This window comes from Callithrix jacchus, chromosome 8 (assembly GCF_049354715.1).
Source record: "Callithrix jacchus isolate 240 chromosome 8, calJac240_pri, whole genome shotgun sequence".
NCBI classification, from domain to species: Eukaryota; Metazoa; Chordata; class Mammalia; order Primates; family Cebidae; genus Callithrix; species Callithrix jacchus.
In genome coordinates this window covers 24,699,698-24,717,583 of record NC_133509.1, presented here as the reverse complement: position 1 = coordinate 24,717,583, position 17,886 = coordinate 24,699,698, and the positions used below count along the sequence as shown (strand labels likewise).

The window sequence follows — 17,886 nt, the reverse complement described above, 5'->3', positions numbered from 1 at the left end:
GCTGATGTCCCAAGCTCTTATCATCTGATTTCTACAATAACAACAACAAAAAACACATCTTTTAGTACCAGCTAGTGTTTGGAAAGAATAGTACTTAACATTCAGATTCTTCAATTAAAAATTAACATCCATAATACTTTGTCCAGATTTACCACTTTCAGGAATTAGAAGCAATTAGCAAGTATATTCATCAACACAAAAAAGGGATCAGCTATTAACCTCTAAGGGGACTCAAATATTATCATTCTACTTGGTACCTGATGGCACATGATGGTGCCAATGGAACTAAATCAAGTATTCTACCTCATTTCAAAAGATAAAATGCTTAGTGAGCAAACCTTTTAGTTCCTCTTTCACACATGGTAATGGTTGTGACACTGGCCATTTAATGAGGATTAGAGCCCAGTTTGGGTTACAGTCCTCAGCATAATTCTCTGTTGCCATCTTTTCCTGTCTTTTAATGGAGATTATATTTGCTATGGCTGACCTGAAAAATTTCTCACCTTGTCACATTTGGTTCCAGCTACTAAGCAGGACACTTCACCTCCAAGACGTTTGGCTGCCGTAATGGTATTTAAAGTAATGGGTGCTAGGGAATCATTTGCATGTTCAGCTATTACCAGGGTACTCTGAAATCGTAGCAGTGAGGCCTAAAAAGAGAAAAGAGGGGGAAAAAAAGGTAAAGAATGTTATCACAGGTTTTTTTTAACTCTAACTGTTAAGCACATATGCTTTAAAAAAAAAACTATTTTGTACACAATACTGTTCTATAAATTTATTTATAAAATACTTATTCAATGGCCAAAATCTAGCAATTTGTGTCTACCACTGTACTACTAATATTCTTAACTAATAAAATTAAGAACACAAATTAGCCTTCTATTGTTAGGAAAAACGTTAATCACTTTAAAACAACTTTCCCACTAATCTACATCTCATAAGAATGTAAATGTAAATTCCTTAGACAGAACATATTAACTACCTAACTAGGAACTGGTCAAATTCTCCTACCAATTACATTTGGTTATATACTGTACTAAGGAGTACAATATAATCAGAAATAATGGGTTTGAAATCAGTCACCAAAGTTGATTCCTATTGCTTCAGTCAAAATGCATTCAATTCCAAAATAATTGATAATGGATATATGTTTTCAAAATATGACACTAAACAGCAATTTTGTCATGTTTTGACTGTTCAAATATGCTTCTGAATTCAAAAAAAGAAGGCTGCAGACAGTATCTTGGAACCAATGAATATTCAGCCCTATCTAATGCAGACTATTGGTTCATGGTCATGTGGAATAATTTCAAACACAAGGAACAGAAAGATGAACAAGAATGGTCCCTATGCTCAAATATATCACAGGAAATTAGACTTGTGCATATACAATTAGAAAATAGAACAGGGTTTTTTAAATAACAAAGAGATCCAAAATGCTTAAGGCTACAGAGAAAGGAAGTTCAGATGTTCCTATCATGTGAGAAGATGAAGAATGGCATCATAGGCATGAGAAAAAAAAAATCCTGGAACGATTCTTGTAGAAAATAGCAAAGAAAAATAGAAAAAGAGGAACTGTGGATCAAATATTATGACTGTGTGGCTTAATTCAGCAATAATCTTAAGCTCTGGAGTTGGAATGAAGAAAGCAGAGCATGAAATTTACCCAGAGTTGAAAACTTAAAAGGAGGGTATGAATTGAAGGGAAGTCAGGACAATTCCTGGAATGAAATGAAAGTCCTTAGAAAGCAAAGACCATGCCTGCTCATATCTTGTATCCCCAGAATCAAGTGCAATGTTTCTTTCCCAACGTACGTCTGTGGAATTAATTATACGGTACCCTTTCTTTTTTCATTGGAAGAACACCATATTTTGGAATAAGACCCAACGGTATAATTTATTATTTAAATCACATTTCACAAGAATTGCCAGTAACAAGCTATTTATTACCAATATATATCAGACATCATATTTTGATTATGTTTCACATATCATTTACCATAAAAATTATGAGATTTCCATCACCATTAGAAGAATAAATCTAAGATTTGGTGGCAGAAGGCCCATATTTGCTGTAAATTATAGTTCTATCATAAGATAAATTAAGTAGTTATATTAAGAAACTATCAAGCTTTTAGAACTTCCAATTGGAGATTATATATAATTTTTAAAAGATTTATCAAAATTAGATTTATAAGCATAAACAACAACAAAAGAATATATTTAAGAACCCACTCACTCAGACCATCTATCTGATCAATTTTTACTAAGCATCATGTGCATTATGAAGGTACTCTATTTTATTGACTCCTTTATAATTTTTAAAATATTAAACTTCCTTCTAATTCAATGTTTTACATTCCATTTCTCAGATACCACCCAGAGAGAAGCTACAGTATCTAGGCATGGTTATGTGGCTTAATTCAGTAATAATGGTTGTGTGGAACCTAGAGCAGAAGAAATTGGCCTGCAACCTTTTAAAATGTTATTCTGTAATCTAAAGCCCATCTGCAAATTTAGGAGGATGAATCAGATTAGAGATTGGGTTTTTTTGAGACAGTTTTCCTCTGTTATCCAGGCCAAAGTGCAGTGGCATGCTCTTGGCTCACTGCAACCTCTGCCTCCAGGGCGATACTTCTCCCTCAGCCTTCCAAGTAGCTGGGACTACAGGCATACACTACCACACCCAGCTAATTTTTGTATTTTTAGTAGAAACTGGAGTTTACTATGTTGGCCAGGCTGGCCTTGAACTCCTGACCTCAAATGATCTGCCTGCCTCAGCCTCCCAAAGTGCTAGGATTACAGGCGTAAGCCACCATGCCCAGCCAAGATTAGAAATTTTAAAACTGCATCTATAGAAGGGTTCTAGGAAGCTATCTCAGGAGCCACACCACATTGGATAAGGTAGGAACTAGACATGTACTGCTGCTAGAATGCTCCCTACCCAACTTTGCTTTAACCAGATTAACTAAACTAACTTTGGTACGGCACTGTACGAAGCAGTTTTATACATAGTATCTTATTTAAAACTCTTAGAACATCTATGATGGAGGTTCTAGTATTACTCTGACTTCACAGATGAGGAAACTGGAGCTTAGCAGCTACACAGATAGGAAGCAGAGTCAGGTTATTCTAAGTCCAGGTAGTCTGACTCCAGAATTTGAGTTCCTAATTACCACTGCACATCAAAGCACCACCATTTTTAGCTGTTTTATACATGGGTCATTCCTGTAACATTTCATCTGGCAAACATTCTCGTGCTTAAAAAAAAAAATAGCACTGGTCAAAAAGAAAAATATGATTTCAAAAGACCTCTTTTCCTGCTCTAAAAATTCTGTAGTAGAAGAGTGGTATAGAACATGACTAAAGAGTAAAAAAGTATATGTCTATTACTGAAAAGGTTTTAAAGGAAACAAATTTTCATTTTATTATTTTATAACCCATCGCCTCTCTACACTTTAGGATCGATCCCCTTTTAACAGTAGTTATGGGAGGAAAAGGAGCCAAATTCTTAAACATTTGAAGATAAAGACTGAAATACTTAATGAGGTAACTGCCTCAAAAGGAATCTCAATCTCTTCAAACACTGCTATTTAAATAAAAATTAACTATGCAGGCCCATGCTACCCATAAATTCTCAGTCACCAGCCTTACCTGGGCCCTCAAAACTGCCTAGCAATGCTATCACGACTTCCTTCTTGGCACTCGCACTTACCCTTCACAGCAATGATTTCAAATATCCTCTCCTGATGTTTCTCTTATTTTTCTTTTTTTGGAAACAAGGTCTCCCTCTATTACCCAGTATTGAGTACAGTGGCACAATCATAGCGCTCTGCAGCCTCAACCTCCCAGGCTCAAGCGTTCCTCCCATCTCAGCCTCCCAAGTCGCTAGGACAACAGGTACACCCCACCATGTCCAGTCAATTATTTATTTATTTTTTTTGTAGAGACAGGATCTTGCTATGTTGCCCGGGCTGGTCTTGAACTCCTGGGCTCAAACGATCCTCCCACCTTGGTCTCCCAAAGTGCTGGGATTACAGGCATGAGCCACCATGCCTGCCTCCTGATGTTTCTTTCTTTTTTTTTTTTGAGATGAAGTTTCACTCTTATTACCCAGGCTGGAGTGCAATGGCACAATCTCGGCTCACCACAACCTCCGCCTCCTGGGTTCAGGCAATTCTCCTGCCTCAGCCTCCTGAGTAGCTGGGATTACAGGCACGTGCCACCATGCCCAGCTAATTTTTTGTATTTTTAGTAGAGACGGGGTTTCACCATGTTGACCAGGATGGTCTCGATCTCTTGACCTCGTGATCCACCCGCCTCAGCCTCCCAAAGTGCTGGGATTACAGGTGTGAGCCACTGGCCTCCTGATGTTTCTTAAACCACCAACACATTCTGCCCCCTACTCTTAGAAGGCAGCCTCACCTCTTACTTAACAATGACAACTGAAGCCATCAGAGGGGACCTGTTTTCCTTTCCTGATACTCAACATACAAATTCCTGTCCCTGCCCTATCACAATTCCTGTCCTTACACTGTGGGTCCTTTCTCCTGGGTCTGATCCCTTTGTCTGGGATCCAGATTCCACTTTCTTGAATCTACTCAGAGACTTTCTGTAATCTGCATTTCCCAGTACTGTCTCCAGCTTCTCCCTTTACCCTGGTTCCTTCTCATCAACATTTAAATATGATTGAGGCCTCTCCCTGTTCTCAGCAATCCTGCTAAAAAGCCACAACCCCACATTCCACTCTAGCTTCTCTAATTCCTCATTCTCATTCACTCCTCAGTTATTTGCATCTAGTTTCTGCCCACACCCAAATTACCGACAGACCCTTTTCAAGTTTTACCTTACTTGTTATTGCAGCAATGTTTGAAGTTACTGACTACTCCCTTCTGCCTTCCATGGCTTAATTTAACCCCTATAGAAGAATGACTCAAATATTACATATATATATATATGAATCTCAAATAGGCTTCAAATCTCTTTCCTAAGTGCTAGACTTATAATTAGGTTACATCCGTATATCTAAGTGCTTAACTTGCCTGTCTCATCAAACACTTTTCAACTCAGCAAAGTCAAACCTTAATTCATGTTCTCCCTGTTTCTCCAACCCCTTCCCCATACTGCTTCTTCTCCAGACTTCAAGCTGCCCAAACCAATATCAGAGAACTATCTTTGGGTTTTTTTTCTCAACCTTACATCCAACCAACCATTAAAGTCATAACAATTCTTCCTTCTAAAGAGAGCTACTCCTAAATCCATTCACTCTCCCCATCAATACCAATATCCTAGTGCAGGTCATTATCCTCTATTACCCTAACAATCTCCCAACCCAGCTTGTCTCAAACTCCAATTCTGCTTCCCTCCAATCCACGTCTCTCAGTGATCTTTCCATAACACAAATCTAACATGTTATCCTCCCCTGCTTAAAACACTGCCATTGCTTCCTGCCCCACTCTGGATATGGTAACTAGACTCCATAGGTTGGTTTATCACGTGTTTATTTTATGGCCTGATCTACCTTCCGAACCATATATCCCTCACTCCATTTATGCCTTATTTTCAGATACTTGAACTTGCCCTGCTCTCGCAGACGTCCAGGCTTCCCACACGTTGCTCCCTCTGTCTAGAGGACCTCTTTCCCTGTTGCCCAACTAACTCCCAATTAATCATCCTTAGGTTTTCTGCTGAAAGGCCAGTTCCTCCAAAAAGCCTTAGAACAGTTGTGGTGGTAAAGAGTATAGGCTTTGGAGCCACCTTACTTGGGTTTGAATCCTACCTCCACCGTAACTTTTCAGTACCTCAGTTCTCTGATTGTAAAATGGAGATGATGGTAATAATACTGATATCTCATAGACTTGTTGTGAGGATTAAATTAATAAATGTAAAGCTCTTGGAATGATGTCTGGAACACATTAAATCCTCAATAACTGTTAGTTGTACATAAAAGCCTTCTCTCGGCCTTCTCGGGCTAGTTAGCTTTGCTAGCACCAACATGGTACCCTGTAATTGCCTTTATTACAGCCCTTATCACCTGACTATATTCACCTGATTGTCTTGTCTTACCCCTTTGATATGGAGTACAGGAGCAATGCCTGATATTTCTTACCACTATAACCCTTGACTCTAGTATCTAGCACGGAGTCGACACCTAATAAGTGAACTGAAGATTCTTTTTAAAAAACTCTTCATCAGCCAGGTGTGGTGGCTCACGCCTGTAATCCCAACAATTTGGGAGGCCAAGACCGGTGGATCACCTGAGATCAGGAGTTCAAGATCAGCCTGGCCAGCAGAGTGAAACCTGTTTCTACTAAAAATACAAAAATTAGCCAGGCATGGTGGCACACTCCGTAGTCCCAGCTACTCGGGAGGCTGAGGCCTAAGAATCACTTGAACCCTGGGGGCAGAAGTTGCAGTGAGCTGAAATCCGTTGCTGCACTCTAGCCTGGGTAACAGAGGGAGACTCCATTATCAAAAAAATTAAAAAACTAAAAACCTCTTTATCAAAAGAATGAGAAGACAAAGACAAGCCATAGACTAGTAAAAAGACATATCTGATAAAAGATATCTAAAATATATAAAGAACTGTTAAAACTCAATATAAGCAATGAACAACCTGATTTAAACATGGGGGAAGGATCTGAATGTACCTCACCAAAGAAGATACAGAGATGGTCAAGAAGCTTATGAAAAGATGCTCGACATCAAGATGCCCACTAGGAAATTAAAACGAGATACCACTACACACTTATCAGAATGGTAAAAAACCAAAACACTGACAATAACAAATGTTGGTAAGGGTGTGGGACCACAGAAACTCTCATTCATTGCTGGTAAAAATGCAAACTGGTACAGCCACTTTGGAAGACAGTTTGGCAGTTTCTTACAAAACTAAACAGAATCCACCAACTACACTCCTTTGTATATACCCAAATGAGTTGAAAACTTATGTCTACACAAAAACCAGCTGTCTACAGCAGCTTTAGTCGTAACTGTCAAAACTTGGAAGCAAACAAAATATCTTTCAGTAGGTGAACAGATAAATATCCATACAATGGATCTTATTCAGCAGTAAAAAGAAATGAGAAAGACATGGAGGAACCTTAAATGCCTATTAGTGAAAAAAACACAGTCTGAAAAGGCTACATGCTGTCTAATTCCAGCTATATGACATTCTGTTAAAAGCAGCTATAGCAACAGTGACCAGTGGCCACCAGGGATTAGGGGGACAAGGCACAGAGTTTTTTTTCTGGGCAGTGAAACTAATCTGTATGTTATAATGGTAAGATACCTGTCATTATACATTTGTCCAAACCCACAGAAGGTACAACACAAAGAGTGAATCCTAATGTAAACTACAGACTCTGGGCAATGCTGACGTCAATGTAAATTCATTAATTATAACAAATGGACACTCTGGGACTATATGTTGACAGTGGAGGAGGTTATAGGTATGTGGACCAGGGGGACTCTCTGTACTTTCCACTGGATTTTGCTGTGAACCTAAAATTGCTCTAAGAAATAGTCTATTTTCAAAAAATTTTATTTTTAGAGACAGTGTCTTGCTATGTTGCCCAGGCTGGCCTCCAACTCCTGGGCTCAAGTGATCCTCCTGCCTCAGCCTCCTGAGTAGCTAGGACTACAGGTGTATACTACCACACAGGTTAAACTCTATTAAAAAAAAAAACAAAAAACTTTCTACCAGGCACGGTGGCTCACGCCTATAATCCTAGCACTTTAGGAAGCCAAGGCGGATGGATCACCTGAGGTCAGGAGTTTCAGACTAGCCTAGCCAATATGGTGAAACCCTGTCTCTACTAAAAATACAAAACAATTAGCTGGGTGTGGTGGCACATGCTTGTAATTCCAGCTCCTTGGGAGGCTAAGGTAGGAGAATCACTTGAACCTGGGAGGCAGAGGTTGCAGTGAGCTGAGATCACAACACTATACTGCAGCCTAGGTGACAGAGCAAGACTCTGTCTCAAAAAAAAAAAAAACTTTCTGTCGCAGATTATCATTCTTTTTTATAATTTTACTCTACACATTGAGCTATAAAAAGCAATTTTAAGAGTCTAAAACAACCATCCTCCAATGTTGCTAATCTAAACCATGGAGAATTACTTGATTTGCTATTAATTATTCCATGAATGAACATAGCTAAGGCCATTCTAGACACAAAGGTGAGACATTCATTCATTACACAGAATGGATGTTTAAAAATATTTGTTGTCACCCTACATTTATATCTTCTCTTGTGTGTGCAGGTATGAGTATGCGTAGGAAGTTTACTGGGGCGTACTTATGGGAACCACATCCATGAGTGATCAAGAAGCAGGACTGGGCAATGGGAGAAGCTGAATTCTAATACTGCAATGCAGTCACAACAAAGATCTCAGCTGATCCCAAGAAAGCCCTGGAGCTGGGATGACCCTTAAAGAGTTGTCCGTCACTGAAGCAAGGGCACTATAGCTCTTCCTTTTCACATAAACTCCAGTTACTCCAGGCCTATTTTTTCCTAATTTCCAGGGCCCCTTTAGCACATTCCCCTTTATGTTAGACAGAATCCACATGAACTCTTTTTTTAATTTTGAATGATCAAACTAATGTGACTGATGCTTTCATCTGTTTCTAGTTTAACCCTGGAAATGCCATATGAAAAGAACTAAGGTGGAGACATCACCCTACTGGACTTCATACTGTATTACAAGGCTACGGTAACCAAAACAGTATGGTACTGGTACAAAAACTGACATACAACCCAACCTAACAAGTTGGAGGACACAGAAATAAGGCCATACACCTACAACCATCTAATCTTTAACAAAGGCAACAATAACAAGAAATGGGGAAAGGACTCCCCATTCTATAAATGGTCCTGGGATAACTGGCTAGCTATATGCAGAAGATTGAAATTGGACTCCTACCTTTTACCATATACAAAAATTTACTGAAAAGGGATTAAAGATTTAAATGTAGACTGGGTGCGGTGGCTCACCCCTGCAATCCCAGCACTTTGGGAGGCCAAGACAGGTGGATCACCTAAGGTCAGGAGTTTGAGACTAGCCTGGCCAACACAGTGACACCCCATCTCTGCTAAAATTACAAAAATTAGCTGGGCATGGTGGTAGGTGCCTATAATCCCGCTATTCAGGAGGTTAGGGAAGGAGACTCGCTTGAACCCAGGAGGCGGAGGTTGCAGTGAGCTGAGATTGCGCCACTGCATTCCAGCCTGGGTGACAAAGTGAGGCTCCATCTCAAAACAAAAAAGTAAGACCTCAAACTATAAAAACACAAGAAGAAAACCTAGGAATGCCATTCTGGACATAGGCCCTGGCAAAGATTTCATTACAAACACTCCAAAAGCAATTGCAACAAAGATAAAAATTTACAACTGAGGCCTAATTAAACTAAAGAGCTTCTGCACAGCCAAATCAACAAGTAAACAGACAACCTACAGATTAGTAAAATATGCAAACTATGCAGCCGACAAATGCCTAATAACCAGAATCTATAAGGAACTTAACAAGCAAAAAACAAAGAAGCCTATTAAAAAAATGGACAAATGACATCAACAGACACTTCTCATATGTGGCCAACAAGCATATAAAAATGCCCCACATAACTAATCATTAGAGAAATGCAAATAAGAATCACAATGAGACATCTCACACCAGTCAGAATGGCTATTACATAAAAGTAAAAAAACAACAGATGCTGGCGAGGCTGCAGAGAAATGGGAATGCAAATTAGTTCAGCCACTGTGGAAAGCAATGTGATTTCTCAAAGAATGTAAAACAGAGCTGCCATTTGACCCAGCAATCCCATAATTGGGTATATACCCAAAGGCATATAAACCATTCTACCATAAAGACACATGTATGTGCACGTTCATGGGAGCACTAGTCACAATAGCAAAGACATGGAATCAACCTATATGCTCATGCAGAGGGTGAACTGGGTAAAGAAAATGTGGTATATATACACCATGGAATACTACACAGCCATTAAAAAGAATGAGATCAGGTCCTTTAGAGCAACATGGTTGGTGCTGAAAGCCATTAACCCAAATGAATTAATGCAGGAACAGAAAACCAAACATGGAATGTCCTCTCTTGTAAGTGGCAGCCAAACATCAAGTACATATGGATACAAAGAAGGGAACAATAGATACCTGGGCTTATTTGAGGATGGAGGGTGGGAATCGAAAAACTACCTATTGGGTACTATGTTCATTACCTGGTTGGCAAAATAATCTGTACACCAAACACCCAAGACACATGATTTACTCATGTAATAAATCTGCACAGATAGCCTGCAAACCTAAAATAAAATTGGCCCAGGAGTTTGAGACCAGCCTGGGCAACATGGTGAGATTGTTTCTAGAAAAAATAAAAAAAATTAGCCAAATGTGGTGACACATTCCCATAGTCTCAGCTACTTGGGAGGCTGAGATGGAAGGATCACTTAAGCCTCCAGTGAGTCAAGATCACAACACTGCACTCCAGCCTGGGCAACAGACTAAGACCCTATCTCTTAAAAAAAAAGTTGGGGGAAAAAAAACATGTCTAAGAATACATATGCAGAGTTAAAGTAATGATAAATGATTTAAGATAGACAAAACTAAAAAATGAAGTGATGTTTTTATTTAAAGAAAACCCTTCACGCTTTTATTACTCAATAATAATATAAAGGCACCTCAGTGTGCAAACATAATTTCACAGATATCCTTTCAATGTTTTCCAGTCCTCTAACTAGATTAAACCTCTCCCAAATACCCTCTATGTTCTTTCTGTAACAATGATCACACTTAAAATAATGTGTTTCTGGCTGGGGGTGGTGGCTTATGCCTGTAATCCCAGTACTTTGGGAGGCCGAGGCAGGTGGATCACCTGAGGTCAGGAGTTCAAGACCAGCCTGACCGACATGGAGAAATCCCATCTCTACTAAAAATATAAAATTAGCTGGGTGTAGTGGCAGGCACCTGTAATCCCAGCTACTTGAGAGGCTGAGGCTGAGGCAGAGGCAGGAAAATTACGTCAAACCAGGAGGTGGAGACTGCGGTGAACCGAGTTTGTACCATTGCACTTCAGCCTGGGCAACATGTGCAAAACTCTGTCTCTAAATAAATAAATAAAGTGTTTCTTCCTCAATCTGTTTGCATCACAAGACAGGGACTAGGTCTCTCTTGTTCTCCACTGTGAACTTGGTATCTCTGGCATACAGCTGGTACTCAATGAATATTTAGTAACTAAATGAAGACTTTTCTTAAAATAATAAAAAACTAAAAAGCAACTGTTTCTTCATTGACAATGTAATCATCTAAATATGTATAAGGGTGGCTAAATAGTATATAAACTGTTACATCACTAAAACAGACACCCGTCATACTTTTAGAGAAGTTCTCTATACTCTGACTAGACTTGGTTGCAAATAGCAAACTATGAAGTTTTCTTTCTCAGGCCAGCCACATACCCATATAAAGCTGGCTGGCCTTTATGAGATAGTACACTTCTTGTGGGCAGAGTTTAAAGAGGTTATCACCCTCTCTGCACCCTTTCGAAGCCAAACTTCTTGAAAATAATTTCCACAGATACCAACTCCACTACCTCACCTCCATTTTCTCACTCACTCACTCAAACTGGCTTTCACTTCCACAACACTGAATCCACTCCCTCTAAAGTCACCAAAAAGTTCATTATAGCTAAGTCCAACGAACACATTTTGCTCCTTCTCTTATTTAACCTCAATCGTTTTTGGGTTTTTTTGGAGGGGGTGTGGTGTTTGAGATTGGGTCTTGCTTGCTATGTTGCCCTGGCTGGTCTCCTGAACTCAAGTGATCCTCCTGCCTCAGCCACCTGAGTAGCTGTGATTACAGGCATATGAAACTGTGCCCAGCATCAGCCTCATTTTTGAAATTGTTTTAACTTTTCAGTTTTTTAGAGTTCTTGCTATGACTTGAACTGTATATTCACATAGTAAACTACCACAGATGCTAAAAGAAAGAAAGAAAAAAGGCCGGGCGCGGTGGCTCAAGCCTGTAATCCCAGCACTTTGGGAGGCCGAGGCGGGTGGATCACGAGGTGAAGAGAATGGAAACCATCCCGGTCAACATGGTGAAACCCCGTCTCTACCAAAAATACAAAAAATTAGCTGGACACGGTGACTCATGCCTGTAATCCCAGCTACTCGGGAGGCTGAGGCAGAATTGCCTGAACCCAGGAGGCGGAGGTTGCAGTGAGCCGAGATCGCGCCATTGCACTCCAGCCTGGGTAGCAAGAGCGAAACTCCGTCTCAAAAAAAAAAGAAAGAAAAAAAGAAAGAAAAAAAAAGCTGAAATCTCTGTACTTTCCCTTACAAACCCACTTACAACCTAAAGTAGTAAGAATGATTTTAACCTATACCGCCGCCCCAATCATCTTTGGAAATCAGATGTAATAAGGGCATGGGGGGAGGGTGGTGTTTGCTTCTTAATTAAAAAAATTAATAAAATGGCAAGAATAAGCTATAAAATCTTTCTAAGTCATACCCAAATGGATAAATAATATATAATTAAAGTCACCTATCCCTACTTTAATATACATTTTGTAATTTAAAAATGTATATATTTCTGTACTTTAAATGCTTCCTTTAATCTTTTTAGTAATAAACTATAGCAGCTTTTAATCATGACCAGAAATGTTATATGACATTGACTGTAATACTAAAAACACGGTCAATTTACTTCACTTTAAGAACAGACAAGACTCTTAGTAGACACATTGGCAGGCATAATTTTACTGAATTCACCTTATGCAATAAATTTTCTTTTAGAACCACACCAAAATTGGCTTACTTTCTTCTTTCAAGAGAAATTTAAATTTGCATGCAAATTACAGAGTTCAATCTTATTCATCAATACTAGACAGAAAAATGTCATGTTCCTTCACACCAGCTTCGCAGTTTCTCAATCCTGATAGATACTCCTTCCCACCTGGCAATGAACAATGACAAGAATAGTCAAATGACCTTGAAAGTGCTGCTTCACTCACCACAAAAATATTTTTTGGCATCTTATTATTCATCAATAAATCAATTTCAAGAGCAAATCAATAAAATAATAATAATTAGGATTACTATCCCTGTAAGAATATTAACTGCAAATGCCTACTTATTTTCCTCTCAGTGTGTTCTCTAGCTCTTTATTAGATATTAAAACGACCTTTGTTAACAGATGACTTTGAGGACCATTTCCACACACACAAGAATGAAAAACTTTGCTCAATGGCACAAGTCAGTCAAAACTGAAAATGAAAACTTACATTCCAAATACAAGTCACCGAACTTATACTAACCGTTTAACAAACTGTGGTTAAAAAAATATATGCAAAATGTTTACCATCTTTTTTTTTTTTGGAAACAGAGCCTTACTTACTCTGTCACCCAGGCTGAAATGCAATGATGCTATTTGGGCTCACTACAGCCCCGAACTCCCAGGTTCAAGCAATTCTCGTGCCTCAGCCTCCTGAGTAACTGGGACTACAATACAGGTGTGTGCCATGGAGCTCGGCTAATTGTTTGTTTTGGTAGAGATGGCGTTTTGCCATATTGCCCAGGCTGGTCTCAAACTCCCGAGCTCAGGTGATCCACCTACCTGGCCTCCCAAAGGGCTCGGATTACAGGCGTGAGCCACCATGCCTGGCCCCATCTTAACCATTTTTAAGTGTATAATTTAGTAGTGTTAACTATATTCACACTGTTAACAGTTTATGGTAATCTTTTTTTTTTTTTTTTTGAGACAGAGTTTCGCTCTTGTTACCCAGGCTGGAGTGCAATGGCGTGATCTCGGCTCACCGCAACCTCCGTCTCCTGGGTTCAGGCAATTCTCCTGCCTCAGCCTCCTGAGTAGCTGGGATTACAGGCACGCGCCATCATGCCCAGCTAATTTTTTGTATTTTTAGTAGAGATGGGGTTTCATCATGTTAACCAGGATGGTCTCCATCTCCTGACCTCGTGATCCACCCGCCTCGGCCTCCCAAAGTGCTGGGATTACAGGCATGAGCCACTGCCCCAGCCCGTGGTAATCTTTTAGAGTTCCTAACTTTATTTTTTTAAATACAGTTTTGGAAATGTATCCTCTTCAAATATGCATTAACAGTTACCTACAGAACAATTTTTTTTTTTTAATTTTAAGAGTGAGGATTTGAGATAAACTATTTGACCCTGTGAGAGCAAATATATATATGTAAATAAACAGGAGTCAGATTGAACGGGCTCCCATTTTATAAATGAGACAACTTGAACATAAGGTAGAAATGGATTATAACCTACTAAATAAGGATCCATGAATCCATAAATCCATAAATATGCAAGAAGATAATGTTCTTCTGTACAGCAGAACAACTAAAAAATGTAGAAGGTGTCATGGAAACAGAAAATCACTATTTTGCATCATAGTAATCATTTATCAGGCAAAAATCAACAGATGCTAACAGTGGGTAAAAGTCTGATCAGAGGCCCGGCACAGTGGTTCACGCCTGTAATCCCAGCACTGTGGGAGGCCAAGGCAGGCGGATCAAGAGGTCAGAAGATCAAGACCAGCCTGGCTAACATGGTGAAACCCCGTCTCTACTAAAAATACAAAAATTAGCTGGGTGTGGTGGTGCGTGCCTGTAATCCCAGCTACTCAGGAGGGAGAGACACGAGCATTGCTTGAAAACAGGAGACAGAGGTTGCAGTGAGCCAAAATAGCCCCACTGCACTCCAGCCTGAGCAAGAGACTCTGTCTCAAAAAAAAAAAAGATGAAAAATAGGAGAGTTACATACATAGTCTCAACGTATCTCCTCACAAATTAGTTAAAAATTACAAGAGGAGGAGTATTCACTTGACAGTGTAGAAACCTGGCAAACACCACTTTGGCTAAGTAATTAAAGTTAGCATTACCACTAATGGGATAAACCAACATTAAGTACCTCCTAACATGATGCACAGGGAACACAGTATCACTTTTGTGCTATTCCCACCAAGAATATATGACCTGAATCTAATCATAAGGAAACACCAGACAAACCCAAAGTGAGTGACAGTCTAGAAACAGAAGGCCTGGGGGAAAAAAAAAAAAAAGAAAATAGAAGGCCTGTAGTCTTCAAATACACCAATATGTAAACCCAAAGGAAGGCTGAGGAACCTTTCTATCAGAGTAAAGAGACATGAAAACCATATGCAGGGCACCTGAGGTGTCTTAGACCAGAATAAGGAAAATTGCTATAAACAGTACTAATGAGACAACTGGCAAAATTGAACATCTGTAGATTAGAAAACAGTATTTTATTGTGAAACTCCCAGATATTGCCAATTACAGTGCAGTCAGAAAGTGAACTTCTTCGTTCTTTTAAAACATCACTGAATTATTTAGGAGTAAAGGGCACATTTGCAACGTACTTTCAAATGGTTCAGAAAGATAGTATTATGTATATATGTAGAAAGATAAAGCAAATGTGTCAAACTGCTAACACGCTGGGAAAACCAGGGAAAGGGTTTTGAGACTTCTTCCTACTATTCTTACAACTTTTCTATAAGTGCAACTGTTTCAAAATTTAAAAACTTAAATACCAGGTATATGTACCTAGTAACATGTGTCCACTTTAGAAGTGTTGCCACCATTTCTTTCATGCTAGAAATTCAAATCTCTCAAACATTCTTAATGACTTTAAAACAGCTATTCTACTTAGCTTGACTTCAAATTTTAAAAGCAAGTCAAGGTCAAAGTCCTCGGCAAACCACAATGAATATTTGGAAGTCATGTCTATACACATTAGCCAACGGTGTGAATAATAAGAATTACTTAATCACTCCATTTTTTTCTGTTAGCTCTACAAAATTGCTGAGTCCTAAATTCCATCCCCCACCACAATTATAATTTCACTTAGACCAGACTTGTAATCTGTCCACAGAATTGTTTTCCAACTGTTGCACAGAGAAGCATTCTTCCGTAAGTCTGGCTCTGGTTCCTGGAATTTTCCCAAATTCATGACTTTCACTTGTTTATGTCTAGATCCCCTAAGGGGAGGGGGGAACATGTCCTGAGGGGAAGACAGGACACTAACCTGAAACATATGGGTTTAAACTCTTTAGGGGAAGGTGGAGTCAGGGGTCAGGACTTTTTATCAAACAAGGAATATACACAAGAAAAAAGGATGTCTAAAGCCGGGTGCAGTAGCTCACTCCTGTAATCCCAGGACTTTGGGAGGCCAAGGCAGGTGGATCACCTGAGGCCAAGAGTTCGGGATCCCGGGCAATATGTCAAAACCCCATCTCGATAAAAAAAAAAAATACAGGAAAACTAATTAGCCAGGCGTGGTGATGCACACCTGTGGTCCCTGCTACTTGGGAAGCTGAGGAGAACCGCATGAACCTGGAAGGTGAAGGTTGCAGTGAGCCCAGATCGTGCCACTGCACTCCACTGCAGCCTGGGCAAGAGAGCCAGACCTTGTCTCCAAAAAAAAAAAAAAAAAAAGAGTCTAATGTCTACAGACATCTAGAAAGAGCTCCAGATATACCTCAGAGAGAAAAATCCCAGGAGTGAATGGGGAAAATATCCATGTACCAAAAAAAAAAAAAAAAAAAAAAAAAATTAGAAAAGGTACAAACCATTAGGTAAGTTTCTGACCCAAGTTTACCAATCTTCTTTCTCCTTTCGCCTAAATGTAAATTAGGAAAACTACAGAATCCACAATATAAATTATTACTTGACTTATGACTGGTCTCCAAATACTACTCTTCCATTGAGAACGAAAATATATTTCCTATCAGTCGTTCTCACAGGGAAGAGAGAAATGTGGTTTGTCACTAATGAAACACCGAAAATGTACCACTATCACCAGTTACCTGGCTATTTAACCTACAATATGCTGGTTAAAAGCAAGTCAGTATATAAAAAGACGTCGGCCTTTGAAAATTAGCTAAAGCTGTCAAATCAGACCACAGGTTTTACACATGCAATCACCTAAACTCAGCCCTGTTCCATAAGCCAGAAAGCAGAGCCAGCTGCCATAACCAGCCACGCCGCCTCCCACCCCACCCCACCCCGGCCCTAAGTGAGTGGTCGGAGCAGCCACAGCGCGCCCAAAGTGTTTATTTCTTCCAGAAATGTCGGCCTCTGGAAGGAATCCAGGTTTTAAACTTTCCCCAGCAGGGCATTCCCCGGCGACATTTTGTTCCCTCGGGTGTGGAACAAATGTGGAGGACCTGGCGGCCCGAAAGTGCCCAGAGTGACTGAGAAAGGTGGGAAGCGGCAGGGCAGACAGTGGGCCAGGAGGACGGGCAGCAGACGCGCAAATTCACATCATTCGGGGTCACCTGGACCCCCGACCTCTGACTTCTGCCCGACCTGGCGGCCCGGAAGGAGTCCAGGGCAGGCCCCAGAACTTTGGAACAAGCCCCAGGCCGGAAGCTGCGGGCGGGCGCGAGGGCTGGTCGGGCCTGAGGGAGCCGGGGACCTTTGCAAGATCCCATAGGGACGGCAGGTTGAGGGGAGACGGTCCCTGGGCTCGCCCTCCCTGTCCGGACTCACCGCCCTCCTGAGCTGCCCCGGAGCCGCCGCTCGGAACATTGTCTCCGCGCCCGCCGCTACCTCGGCCTCCCAGCAGCCGGTGCCCGGCCGAGCGGCACCGCCCCCTCCAGTCACCTAACGCTCGCGAGACGCGCGAACGAGATCGGACGCCCTAGGCCGGGAGCGCGAACCCACATTTCCCGCCTGCCCATTGGGCGGTCGCGCAGCCAATGGAGGGCAGGAAGTTAGGAGCTAGACTGGGAAGTGGGGCAAAGGTGAGGCTGTTCCCTTGGGGTCTTCGAGGAAGCCGGGGCCGCGGAGCTGCGGAGACTGACCCAGCTGATGACGGAGCTCAGAC

General features: G+C 40.7%; 1 protein-coding gene across 1 annotated transcript in view; it reads right to left on the bottom strand.

The window, feature by feature from the left end:
- ETFA (electron transfer flavoprotein subunit alpha) overlaps nucleotides 1-17,630 on the bottom strand; it is a 91,465-nt gene extending 73,835 nt beyond the window's left edge. Inside the window, exons 1-2 of the mRNA XM_002763456.7 lie at nucleotides 17,550-17,630; nucleotides 504-650 (exon numbers count right to left, since the gene is read on the bottom strand). Of these exons, the coding sequence (XP_002763502.2) occupies nucleotides 504-650; nucleotides 17,550-17,588 (186 nt within the window). The 5' untranslated portion in view covers nucleotides 17,589-17,630. The remainder of the gene's footprint in view (nucleotides 1-503; nucleotides 651-17,549) is intronic.
- Nucleotides 17,631-17,886: the final 256 nt, after the last annotated feature.